The sequence below is a fragment of the Vanacampus margaritifer genome, chromosome 8 (assembly GCF_051991255.1).
Source record: "Vanacampus margaritifer isolate UIUO_Vmar chromosome 8, RoL_Vmar_1.0, whole genome shotgun sequence".
Taxonomy (NCBI): Eukaryota; Metazoa; Chordata; class Actinopteri; order Syngnathiformes; family Syngnathidae; genus Vanacampus; species Vanacampus margaritifer.
Window position 1 is genome coordinate 10022737 of NC_135439.1, and position 14207 is coordinate 10036943.

Below are 14207 nucleotides of genomic sequence, written 5' to 3' on the forward strand. Positions count from 1 at the left end.
CAGACAGCAGCTGTCTCTCTGTGTGCATTTTTTTTTTTTATGCTTCATATGCAAAGCAATTTAAATCGGGAGCTGTTACATGCTTGTGATGGCTGTGAAACCACCCCCGAGCTCACTTCTGTTTGGTGAAAATTCAGACAAAATAATGGGACTGTGTTTTTGCTCTTAATTAGTCAATTTAATGGTAGGCTTTCTCTCTTCCTCAAACTGAAAATGTGGAAAGAGTTTGAGGCGGAATGAAGTTTGCTTCCCATTCCGTCAAAATGTCCAACGCGTGTGTGTGTGTGTGTGTGTGTGTGTGTTAGCTGATGAATGTAAAGCAGGCTGCTGGGCAGAAATGTGAAACACTGATTGACATGTGAGAAAATATTGCATTTCTTCCAGATGCTACATCTGACATATCACCCTTTTTTAGGACAACTTCTGCATAAAGTGCACACACATGATAACGAGCTTGTGTTAATTTTCACCCTTTTTGGAGTGCGGGTGTTCACCGAACAAGGTGAAATGATGTCAGGACACGTGCTACGTCGCTACACGATGACTTGTCTTCTGTAAATGAAACTGAAATGTTGTGAGCGTTCTCAAGATAATGGGCGGTGACATCACATAGTAATGGCAGGAAGACATTGTAGTTTTTCTGCAGCGATTTCATTCATGCTGCTACCAAGGTGGAAGACGACATACATCACACTTCTGTCCCAGGGGAGGCGATTTACTTCCAAAAAAATGGCATCTTTTTTACTTTGCGGTAATTGCTCGCAATTTATACGCGGTGGTATGTCGAGCTCTCGACTAAAATAAGGCGGGACAGGCTTAGCTTTTTTTCTGTTATTTAGGAGGGAAAAGGCAATGAAAATGATGTTGGAACAATGGAACCGTAAAGGTCGATCATAATCCAAGAGGCAGGTCGAGTTCTTCTGTAGGACACTGGGATTCAAAACAATCAAAATGTATCTGAAAATCCGGATTACCGGTGTATATAAGATACTGCTAGGTTGCACTCCAATTCTATTTTTCAGGACTATTTTTGCATTTCAGTGCTGGGTGTGATTCATTACCTCAAAATCTATTTGATTCCAATCACAGGGGCCCGATTCAATTGGTTTCACTTTGTTTTTGTTTTGTTTAATTCAGTTAAGGATTTCATTAGGTACCTATATTTTTTTCTTTTGATTAACTCTTTGACTGCCAGACGTTTTCAGAAAAGGGATGCCGTGGGTGCCAGCCGATTTAAGCATTTTTGACTGATCTTTCAAAGTCCACAGAAAATTATGTGTTTGGACTATGGAAACACACATACTACCAAATGAAAGATTGGACTGTCATCTTTCATTAGAAAAAAAAGTTTGTTTCTACCTTATTCCGTTTTTCAGTAATCAACAATAGAAAATGGTTAGTTTCACCTCTGTTTTGAAAAAAAAAAAAGTCTTTTAACGTCTTTGGCACTCCTCCATAGGATTTTACTAAACGTTATTTAACGTTTTTGGCAGTCTAAGAGTTAATATTACATGTGTATTGTATTTAAAAAAAAATGTAAGTATAAGTTAAAAACCTTCTGAATTGTCTGACAGCACAATAAGTCAGTTCTTTGGAAAATAAATAAGAAAATTACTTTTAAATTACCGTGAACAGTAAATTGCAAGAAAACAGCAAGCCACAAAAAAACAAAACAAAAAAAACCTTTTAGGCTTCTAAGTAAAATTCTATTTTTAGATTAATTCATTGGAAAAAAAGATGTATTGAAGGGTAAATTTATGGTTTTATGAACTGATATCAGGCTATAAAAAAAAAGAAACCCAGCCCTACTAATTTCTTCTTTAAAAAAACAAACAAAACACACACATAGCGTTAACTCTTAAAATAACTGAGCTGGAGTCTGCGATGACAGGCAGATCAAAAAATTGTGGAAGGTTTCCAAATAGTATGATCATTGTGGCGTTTTAATTTTGAAGTTACGTGGTATAGCTAGATTATTGTTGACTTATTTTAAAGAAAATAATACCAGCAACTACTTGATGCAGTTGATATCTATAAATTGCACTTGAAAATGGTGGCCGTCGCACATTATGCTTCATTAAGCGACAAGGCTGGCATCATCTCAATCTCACATCATCATCCTGTTCTAATTACTCGCACAATTTGTGCCCGGAAATGGTCTCAAGTTAGTAAATGTGAAAATGATTTTGGGCGAGCGTCTCTGGTTTCCGCCAGTCATGTTGGCACATAATCACCTCGCTCTGTTACTAATTATTATAGTAATTAGCGGCAATGGCATTCAGGTAGAAGCTTTCAAGGTGGGAGGTCGTAACTGCTTCCGCTAATTAACGTGAAACCCAAGTGTGCCACATGATGACTCGCCAAAAAATGAATGTTGTCTTAATGTGAACCGCAGTAATGGACTGATCTGTCTTGTCAGGTCCAGGTTGTATCGCCAAATTTTTAATGTTCGCCTTTCTCCAGTCCTAATGACATCATCATCTTAAGGAAGAAACTTCAATTTTTGTATCACCACAATTGTGAAAAGCAAGTGTCATAATTATTTGGAATTGGAACAGAGACATCCAGGAAATGACATATTTCTTCTTTAGAAGAGACAATTTTTATGTAGCAGGCAATTGATTTTTTTTTATTACCAGTCAATAATAGTCAATTCAAGTAAAACATTGCGAGCTCGGAGAATCATTAGTTTCGTCCCTATGCCCCGCGTAACAATTTCCCCATGTAAATTACAGCAGCGAAGATAAAAATCCCTCCTGGCCAGAGCAATATGAATTATATTATATTATATATTATATTATATTTTTTGTTATTGTTTTTTTTCCATTTGCTGCTTTAAGCCCACGTTGGTTCAAACAGTCATATTAGCAAATCTGTTTGTTGCCCATTGCCCAATGCGGCTTCTTACTTGCTCTACCGAATCAGTCAGTCCACAGTGTTTGGAGCTGCGATGACTTATCTGCTCTTGGGACCTGTGGGGAGCCTCGGGGGGTGCGGTGAACTTTCACGCTGCAGCAACAGCAGCAGCAGCAAAAGCAAAGCGAAAGTTGTGTGCATTTGACTGCCTGGGCATGTGGCTTTGGTTATTATTCAAAGCAAGAACATCATCATATTTATGGTTTATTTTTTTGTTGCTAGAAGCGATATTAGGGAAGTAGTGTACGTTACAACGGTATGTACAGATTTAGTTTTGCATTAAATGAAACTGTGGGAAAGGGGAAGTCAACCCAAAAAATATGTTCTATGCAGCCCCACTTGTCTAAAGATGATATTGTGTTTGTGGAATATTAATTAAGCAGCAGAATCCACCGGGTTTTTATCCATCTCAGAGGGCGGCCATTTTGTAGTTTTCTAATTCACCATATCACAAACCATCCATGTTCATACATTTTAACATTTTATCCAGCTGTCCATCCATTTTTTTCCTCCCTGATTATTCTGAGGTTGGTTTGTAGGGTCAGAAGTCTAAGGAAAGGAGGGCCCGGAAACCCTGCGGAGGAACCTCCTTTCGCATCTGTGATCTTGTTTCATCACGACCCGCAGCTTGTGACGATGGTTGATGGTGGGAATGTAGATCGACCAGCAAACGACCGCAAAAAATACTTGAACTGCAAGATCTCATTTCCAACCCATACAAAGCACTCCAACCTTTTCTGGCTGAAGTGTACACTATGACCTCAGATTTGGGAGCTGCTGATTTTAAAATGCTTCACGCCGCTGCGAGCCACTCCAGAGAAAGTCAAAAGGTCTCCGCTTGATGAAGCCAAAAGGACCTCATGGTCTGCTAAAAGCAAGGATGCAACACTGAGGCCACTAAACCGGAACGCGCCTCGGCTACGCCTAGAAATTGTGTCCATAAAAGTTATGAACAGAATCGATGACAAAGGGCAGCTTTGGCGGAGTCTAATCTTCACTGGAAACAAATAGGAATAACAGTGTGGTCGAAACTCTGACACCGGTCATACTAGGACAGAAAAGCCAGCATCATGGGGTCCTCTGTGTGGCCAACTCCATGATTGGAAATCTCAAGAGGGCTAGTTCCAGAGTCCAAGTGTATCAAGACAGCCCAAGACTATATCTAGTGAGATCCTCTCGACATCGCATACCAACTCGAGCTCCTTCCCTGCCAGAAGGATGTCCCTAAAACCGGCTTCTGTAGCTGGGGATCAGACTCCCATGGTCCCCGCCGGCTTGGCCACGAGGCCCTTGCCATCGGCGCCACCTCAAGGCCAAGCTCCAGAGAAACGGGGGGCGGTGAACTGAGCCAATGTCATCTAATAGTTATTCTTCAGAGGGAGTTCTGAGCCGTGCTTTGTCTGATCCCTCATTTCGGACCCATTCCCTGGGTTACCATACCAGCCGCATAAAACACTTGACATCATTGATGCGATAATTTGAGGGGTTAATGAAGGGGTACAAATTTCCCCAAATACCATATTTCCCTATACAATTACCTCCACCCTTCGAGACAGTTATAGAAAATGGACGCTTTTCTACCGTACTCAAAGCGCCTTAACTCTGCTTTCCTAATTTACCTACTGAGGGGTTCAGTGTCTTGTTCAATGACATTTTGACATGGTCAAAAAAAACTTGGTTGCAGATCGAACCCACAACCTTCAGGTTGGGAGACGACAACTCTACCACGCGGCCACGCCACGCCAGTTTTTCAATCAATTGTCCCCGAGTATGTCGTCGACTTGAAACACGCGTAGCTTCTCAAATATACATCTGTTTTTCCTCTCAAGAAAAATTTCATAGACAGAACTCTTCACACACGGACATTATTGACATAAACAGCCACTCATACTAAGAGTTTACTGGCTGACACTTAACACATGGTAAATATACATTATATCAGGGATGTGATTTTTCCGCTAATTCGCGGAATTCCGCTTTTTTTATCTCCCCCCCAAAAAAAAAAATTCCGTTTTTTTTTTCCCCGACAGATAACATCTTCTGCTATAACAAAGACATTTGTGGTATGCTCTAATATGAGTTACTTTTCATTTGGTCATGATACAATTATTTGTTCATGAAATTTGAACTCTTCAACATTATTTATGTGTTAATTTAGTAATCACATTAGTTAGATATGATGATATTCTCAGTGATAGTTTTTAAAAGCAAAGGCAGTCCAATGTTTTTGAATGTGACTGATTTTGAGTTGCCTAAAACTGCCATTTTATATGGGATAGTTCAATATACATTGAAAATTTATGCTGTTGTTTTGTCTATTTCTTTGTCATGTGAGTGCATTGAAAGTACTTAAAAACACGGAAAACCCATGAGCTCCGGGGCCCCTTGTCCCCCCACGAGGGCACTGCCCTGGACCTAGCTGGGTGCCAGCGGCCCCCAGACCCCCGGCTAAATTTTCAGATAATTTCACTTTGGTCAAATCACATCCCTGATTATATGGTGATGGGTTATTTTGCAGTAATTAGCATTCCAGTCACGCCGCAGTGTTAATTTAATGTTTCAGGGATGTAAGTCTTTTGATTGTTTTTATAGTACTATTTTGATTAAGTCAACTATTTTTATTTTATTTTTTAATGTTGTTGTGAAAATGTGTTTATTCAAATCACGGCTCCCATCCCTAATAAATGCCATTTCACTAATAGACCTGATCCTTTTCAGCTGAGTAACTTAACACACTTTCCCACTACATGTTGTTGATGCAATGATATTTTAACTTGAATCCCGGATGTCTAATTCAGGTGAAACGCTCCTGTGGTGGTTGTTAGGCTATTGTTGTTTTTTTTTCCAAAGCTCTCGGGGGGTTCTTGGCTTGTTGTTGAGTGTGATATTATGGAACAAATAGCTCAGTAGAGCAGCAGAGGAGATTGCCCTCAGGGCGATGAAAAGGGGGAAAGGAGTTTGTATGCTGAGACATTACATGCTCTTGATCCATAGAGCCTTTGAACACTTGTTTCTTCCTAAAATAAAAGGAGGTAAAAACTTAGGGGGGGGGGAAAACAGAAAGACAATGAGTTAGTGTTAAACCATTAGATATAATTGTAAATTGCATGCGTTTCCTTCATTTGACCTGTAGTAAGGTTTAAGCGCAGTATAGCTACCCTCCGTCTCAGGCCCAGCACAAAATGCATTTTCTGCTGGGCTCAATCAGCGATGCTGTGGCTTTAATCCTTTGCCCTCGGGGGACAGCTGACATGGATGAGAGTAAACTGTTGACATGGAGCTGTCTCCTATGCTCTCTGATCAAAGCTTGCGCGGCCCTCCTGTTTCACAACCTGCCTTCAAATATGCTCCTAGTTTTCTGCCGCAGAAGCAAGCCTCCCCTCTCTGTTTCACACGCATCATTTTAATCCACTGCGAGTTGTTAGATGTGATCACAAAGCGGCTATTTATGACGTTTCCACTGTAGCCCCTGTGACCTTCGTCTGAGCACGTCGCGTTCGATTTGGAATACACTCACGTCGCAGTGGATGCCATTTTTCCAGGCATCAATGCGCTGACTTATAGTGCAAGGGAGAGCTTGTCTTGATGCAGTTGCTGTTTAATTAATCCCCAGTAATGATGCAACTATTAGTAACAGTCGAGATTATTTTAAGTGGCTGGAGGGGTGAGAGAGGCTATGGGGTGCTGAGATAACCAAGAGATACAAGTCAATGACTTTTAGCTCCTAGACTTCTTGGTTAAATTAGCATCATTTATCATTGTGGCTTACATTTGTTTTGCCGACAGTTGTTTGATAGATGAATTGAACACAATATGTTCCGTAGTGGCAATTAAGCATAAACCGGTTACTAGTTTCAAGGTATACCGCGGTTTTAAAGAGTCAGGTTCATAACCGCTAATATCAGCGGTTTTACTCATAAAGCCTGCTAACTTTTCTCCTTTCCCCACCACTCTTCGACAAATTCAAAGTAACATTGATATAATTACATACTGCTGTCTTGAAATAAACATTTGCAACTAGCTACAAGAGTTAGCGTGTCTACAGTCGATGAAATAAACAGATTGGCTGACGAGGCTAATAACGAGCTAACTAGCATGGCTAACACCAACTGGTTTCTACTCTGTTACCTCACAAAGGTGAAAAGAGCAAAGAAGAATTTCTCATTTTCTAAGTAATAAGTACTTTTACATGAAATAAACAGATTGGCTGACGAGGCTAATAACGAGCTAACTAGCATGGCTAACACCAACTGGTTTCTACTCTGTTGCCTCACAAAGGGGAAAAGAGCAAAGAAGAATGTCTCATTTTCTAAGTAATAAGTACTTTTACTGTTGTACTACTTTTTGGTTTTATTTAGGAAAAACATTTATCAATGTATCAACACACTTTAAATGGAAAAAGTTATTCACCCAGACATTTTAAAATAATACATTTTAGAGCTGTAATGGGAATACTGTGAAAGTGCAATATTTTTGCTCTCGGTTGTCATATCAGAATCTGATACTCGTTCGTCATTAATGGGGTTTCCATCCAAATGTTTCCAAAGTGTAGTGAAAATGCGCAAAACAAACATGCAATTTATGCCCGTTCCCATTTATTATAGTTTAGCGAATATTGTGTGGAGAGGCATCATGAAATGTCATCATCTTTCTGCCACAAGACACTGGGCTGACAGTCAACAAAAGATTGTTTGCTTCTTTTATTAATTCCAGAAACATTTCCATTTTTCGTCCCCCAACCACAAACCTTATTTTATCATCTGCCACCATTATTTTTTTTTGACTACAATATGTGCATGTGTTGTAATATACGGTCAAAACATGTGACGTGTATCTGGCCGTGTTATTGTTTAAACCTGTTTCCATAGCCAGAATCTGCAAAAATAAACAAAAAAAAATACACTATCTCCAAGCGAAAAACTTTTTTTTGCAAATTTTAGCCACCCCCCCCCCCCCCCATTCAGGTTCATTTTCACAATTCTTGAACATTAGAGTACAAATAGGTGGATAGAAACCTACTTAATGCCTCATGGCAACTACATTTTTTTATTATCTGTGCCACCAATACAAATGCATATGTAAAACTTCTCAATGTTTGTTGGCGCTTCATAGATACAGATTCTGTTGAAATGTGTTTCAAAAATAAGCTTTTCTTGTCATGTTTAACACTAGCCATTAGCTATTATTTTTTCAGCACCTCATATTTATCTGCCAAATGAAATCTATTAGTTTATGCAATATTGAATTCATTGTATTGCTTCTTTTGTTCTGACTGTTGCAAGACTTTTCCATTTCAAGTGATTTGCGTGTTGTTTGTTTTGCCTTTTTTTTTTTTGTCACACAAGAGCAAAAAGAGGTTAACCACTGTAAAACGTTTTTTTTTTTTTTAGAGGGATAGAGAAAAAAGTATGCCAACGAAAGTCAGTGTGTATGGTTAAGCTGGAGTCGTAATTTAAGTATATATTCTTCTCATCTCAAGTTCATTCAATGCCCTTTGTAGAGGCGGGTGGTGTGACGCTAGAAAGCCACACAAAAGCAAAAGAAAAAAGGCTATCCATTGCTTTTTGAACATTGGTCTTAAGTGCATATTGAAGTCTTTTATAATGTCGGCATATGAAAGTTTGGGTGTCTCTCGGGGCACGTATTTCCCAAACACTGTGGTTAAATTTCAAATTGAAAGGTATAATTAAGTAGCATACAATTGTAGATTTTACCACAGTATTTCACGTGGAGAAGTGTGTTTATTTTTTGAAGTCTGAGGCACTCCGCAATCCGTGTGATGGTTGTCAAAGTACAACAAGAAAATGTGTGATTTAATCCTGCGCGGTTGACGGTGTCACTGCTTGTGGCAGCCACACTGTAGCGCATCAGTGGTGCAGTTGAGTTCCAGGCCAGCTGCTGCAGAAATGGATGTAATTGTTGGTAACTGCTGGAGTGCACAACACATCACAGGCTCTGCAGGCTGGCAAATCTTGTTGTCTGCAGGTCTTGATGGTGATGATCATTGCCAGCCGTTCAGGCTTTGTGTCAAACGATGCTTACTGGGCTGGAAGGGGGAGGTTTTCGTTGGCACACGTTTCTTGTTATTGCTTCTAAAGAGAAGACATCGGAGGTGGTAGGTACTGCTGAAGTGTATTTTGATCATCATCTCCCTCTGGGGTTACCGCCATGCTGGGAGTTGCTGCAACTTCCATCTGATAAAGATACTTAAGCAGTAATACCAAATTCCAAGCGTGGAAATTCTACAAATGTGCCATATTTACAACCCAGTGGCCTAGCACAACATTAACATTTGGCAATCTCGTATTGGCAGCCTCCCTAAATGTCCTCTTTTCCCTCACAGTTGCATCAGATGGCCAGCCTCACCATGCCGGAGCAAGGCATCATGGGAGCACAGGTCTAATAAGGGAGAGGAGGGCAGCTGGGGACTCCTACTGGTCCTACTCAGGTAAATCTCATTTCAGAATCACACTTGTTTGTCTTTCTCACTTTATTGGTCCCTGTGAGGGAAATTGTGTTTTTTTTTTTTTTTTATGCATTCCATCTCCTCCTGACCTCCCCTCTATTTTAACAGGAAGTCAAAGCCACTGCACTAAGATATAACTCTTTAAGATTTATCTGCGTTCCTGGCGAATGCTTTCATCAGACGCGCAGTGCAACAGTTGGCCCAGATGCGAAAACAGCTGTATTTCTTGGCCTCCCTCCTGCTTCTCATTATTGTTAGCATACATGCTTTTAATGCCAAACAAAGTGCTTGTGGGAAATCAAGAATTGCCTCACACTTGGAAAAAAAACACCGCAGCCCGAAGTGACCACTCATATGGAGGCGAGTTTGTGTCCTTGTTTGTTTTTCTTGCATACATTAAGGAGGCAGCCACAGTTAGTTACGCTACCTCAAAGGTCGACTACAATCTGATCATTGGTTGGCTTTTAACCCATTTACCATAAAGATTCTAGAAATCTAGCAATTTGGAATTATTCATTTCTAAGTCCAAACTGCCTGCAATAATGCTAATAAAACCTGTAATGTTAACATTATTAGTCCTATCAGGCAAATGGACAAAAACAGGAGGTAGCAAAAAATGACTTTGATAAACATAAACATATGATGGCACTGAAACACTATGCTGCACTTGGACACTCCGCAGGGTTTTTCCCCTGGCTTAAATTGAGGCAGAGGTGGTATCATCCTGGCTATGATGGGTGACTACCGATACCAGGTATCGGTATCGGTGCCAACACCAGTCAATACGATCAGGGACAAGAAATTAGAAATTATATGAATACAAAGTTGCCAATAACTTCTAGTGTTGTTCCGATACCGGCACTGGTATCGGCAGAGCCCCCGATACTGCATTAAAGCAGTGGTATCGGTATTGGTGAGTACTAACACGTAACATGCCGATACCATTAATTCTGACGCTAATATAAGACTTTGGATGCAGCATCTTGTGTCTTGCTCATGCACGACATTCACTGATGTGTGACATGTTCACTGCATGCCGAGCTATGATATCCTATTGGTCCTTGAATGCTCTGAACCAATGGCGGGACAGCTTTTTCATGTTGAGAAAAAAAAAAGGGATCGGTATGGTATCGTCATCGGTTGATACTGCAAAGCTGGGTATCGGAATCAGTATCGGGGGCCCAAAAAATTGTATCAAACTACACTAATAACTTCATGCAATTTTAAGGAAAATTAATATTTTGTATATACAGTATACTGTAGGTCTTTGTTTAAAATCATCTGTCATTTATGGGTGGGGAATTTGATTTACTAGTGGTATCGGTATTTGGTATCAGTAGCGATCACTACTCAAGAGTTGCGTATCGGTCGGGGAAGAAAGTGGTATCAAACATCCCTAATCCTGACCACGCACCATGACGTGCATGTATTCTGTAAATTCAACTGACTCGCTTTCATTTTTTATATTCAACATATAATAATTCCATGTTTCAATAATAATAATAATAACAGTTCCAATAAGAATATGACTATTATCATGTTAAAGCATTCATTCATTATCAGTCACGCAGGCTGGAGGGGGCGAGCAAATAAGGTGGAGGTGGCCGCCTCTAAATTTTGTACACAGGAAAAACCCTGTGTGAGTCTTTCTGCTTTACAGACAAACACAGATTTAACACTTTGACGCTTGATGACAGTTCAACAGTCAGGCAGTGGCAGTGGTTGAAATGTTCTTCTGACTAAACTTGAGTTCAAAGACTGAGGAAAGAAATGTAGATATGTGAAGACTGTATATTAACATGCGTCACAGTGTAAACTGTGGAGGGCCTACACACAACTACTACTAATAATTTGTTATTATTATTCATGTATTACTTATTATCAATCTGCTCCTGCTCTCGCTCTCTCAACACGCTGCTTCCTCCCTCTCGCTCGTCGCCACTCTCACTTAGCTTGGCGTGTTTTTCAAAGCGCTTCTGTTATCTTTGGGGGTCTTCTGGAGGAGTCTGCATTCCAGAGATGGGGGGGGGGGGGGGATCGTCATCTGTGGAGGTGAACCAATCTCTTTGGGGTATGGCAGAAATGTTTTGTCTTTGATGTGGTTGCAAAAATTAGCAACCGGATGGCGTTCGCTACACATGGCATTTACTATTTATGTCATCCCCACCCACGAGCCCCACATTTTGAGGTTCCTCAAGAAACTGAACATCAGCTAGTGATTGACCTCACTGGTTTAATACTGGAATACATTTAACGGCACGGAACAGTTCTGCCAAGCACATGTTTATTTTTATTTTTTCCCCCCTTTTCATTAAAGCACTGCTTCGTGTTCAGCCATATACACATTTGCAGCAGACACCTGAGGCCCCCGTGCAAACAAAGCTGTCCAGTGGGAAATGGAGGTTATGTGCTTTGGTAAAGGGCACCTCGCTAGATGGGCCCAGGAGGCGAGAAGCACTCTGTTAAATTGTATTTACAGCTTCCAAGGTCCAAAAACAGCTTCCGGAAAAATAACTAACTTGCTCTCGGGAATGTAATGCATTTCTGTGAACGATTAGATTGAGCGGGCAGTTTGTATTTGATAAAACAATTGTAGAAGAAGTTAGCGTTCATATGCAGGAAAATGGAGCAATATTGCAAAATGCGCTCGGGTATGCATGTCACCTCAGGTACAGGTCTTCGTCTCTCCCAGTTGACCAGGACAGGAAATGAATGACTATCCATGCGTGATTCTTACAATATGTAACATGTTAGAGGGGGCTGTAATCATTTGAAGCATGACCTTGTTTTTCCGAGCCACCTCCCTTAAGAGTACGTAAATGATTAAACGCGCTATGAGAATTATTTTAAATCAACAACAGCTTTTTGTAGAGACTTGGGGTGAGTGACTGTGACAATGAAAAGCATGATGATTTAAAGGGACAGTGTGTATTATTTAGTGTCATCTAGTGGTGAACTAATAATTCATTCATTTTACACTCTAAAAACAGTTGGGTCAAAAATCGACCGATCCTCTACTTGGGTCTATTTGACTCAACTATGAGTCAAGAAATGGGTCTTTTAGTGTAAAACAACTCATAAAAAATTCGTCAGATCCTTGACTTTCGTCAAAAAATTAGGAATTTTTTTATAAAACAACCCAGAAAGTTGGGTCAAATTGACCCATAAAGTAGATCGGTCCATTTTTGATCCACGATTGGGTTACTTTTGACCCAACTGTTTTTAGAGTGTAAAAACCTAAAAATAAAAATATATAATTATAGGTCTAGTAATTGCTAATTTTGTTGCATAGTTCGCGTACAGTAGGCTGACATGTTTTGCCGCCATCTTTCTGCTACGGATACCCAAAAGAGAATAGCAGGTGGATCGTCCAGTAATTTGACCTCTGGCCACTTATCTCAATCTGCGTTGCTCTTGCTAGTTTGTGCTAGCTTCTCACGCTAGTTCTTGCTAGCCGCTCACGCTTGCTCCTGCTTGCCGGGCTCACTCACTCCAAAATCGGTCCATTTTTGATCCACGATTGGGTTACTTTTGACCCAACTGTTTTTAGAGTGTAAAAACCTAAAAATAAAAATATATAATTAAAGGTCTAGTAATTGCTAATTTTGTTGCATAGTTCACGTACAGTAGGCTGACATGTTTTGCCGCCATCTTTCTGCTACGGATACCCAAAAGAGAATAGCAGGTGGATCGTCCAGTAATTTGACCTCTGGCCATTTATCTCAATCTGCGTTGCTCTTGCTAGTTTGTGCTAGCTTCTCACGCTAGTTCTTGCTAGCCGCTCACGCTTGCTCCTGCTCGCCGGGCTCACTCACTCCAAATATTAATTAGTAGTAATTGGTAGTAGACTTGCAAAAGTGTAGGCACCGTAGTGCGCGTATTTCAAAATCATTGCATTCTATTTGTTCACCACTAGATGTCACTAAATTCAACACTGTACCTTTCAAAGATTTTTAATTACACGTCTAATTATAGAAAATAGATTAGAAGTCTTTGTTTCAATATAACTGACGTGGTAACATTAAATTAATTAGTAGATGACTGCCTCTGTGTGAAATCGTGCATCTCCTCCATAAAAGTTAATGTTATATGTGATAAAATGCCATTAATTTTTAATGATGAAAGTAATCTCAGCCCGCCTCTGCTGTGCAGCAAATCCTATATTTGTACCAGCAACGCCATTTGACATATTTCAATTGTGTGCGCGGATTTATACTTCAATCCATCTTAACGAAGACCAAACCCATTAATTGGAATCATCTTCTTGACTGATATCGGAATAGTTTCATACGCAAATTATTTCGTAATAGGAACAAAGTCGGTGTTTGTGTGGAATTGTACAGTCCGCTAATCCTTCACCAGTCAGCTGGCTTTACCGCTCGGTGGGAGAAAAGGAAGGCATTGAGGCAACGTAGAAATGTCCATCGCCTTGAAAAGGTAATTAGCAGCTAAGGCTGTGAATGAAGGACCGACAAGCGTGCCTCAGCAGCTAAATGGTTATTAAGGGCATTTGCTCTGTGCAAGTGAGTGGAAAAAGAAACGCAGACAGCTGGCTGAGCTCGAAGCTGGAAGGTAGTGAGGACAAGACAAGACTTCAGCACTGAGCTATGCTCGCAAACCTGCAGCGTCCTACTAGCTTCAGCATCCCATAATGAATTAAGACACCATTACATTTCAAACATGTTCAAATTAAACGTCTTTTCATTCCAATTGTTTGAAATTGTCAAATGTGTCAAAATTGTTGGCAGTAGAGCATGAGAATGATGTCAACCTACACCTTTGCTACCAGGACACTACAATGCAATCATGTATTCAAGCGGAGCAT

The 14207-nt window shown here is 40.3% G+C and overlaps 1 protein-coding gene across 1 annotated transcript in view; it reads left to right on the forward strand.

Moving 5' to 3' along the window:
* ca16b (carbonic anhydrase XVI b) overlaps positions 1-14207 on the forward strand; it is a 136114-nt gene that overhangs the window by 36210 nt on the left and 85697 nt on the right. The window contains exon 2 of the mRNA XM_077573100.1: positions 9260-9364. Within this exon, the coding sequence (XP_077429226.1) occupies positions 9260-9364 (105 nt within the window). The remainder of the gene's footprint in view (positions 1-9259; positions 9365-14207) is intronic.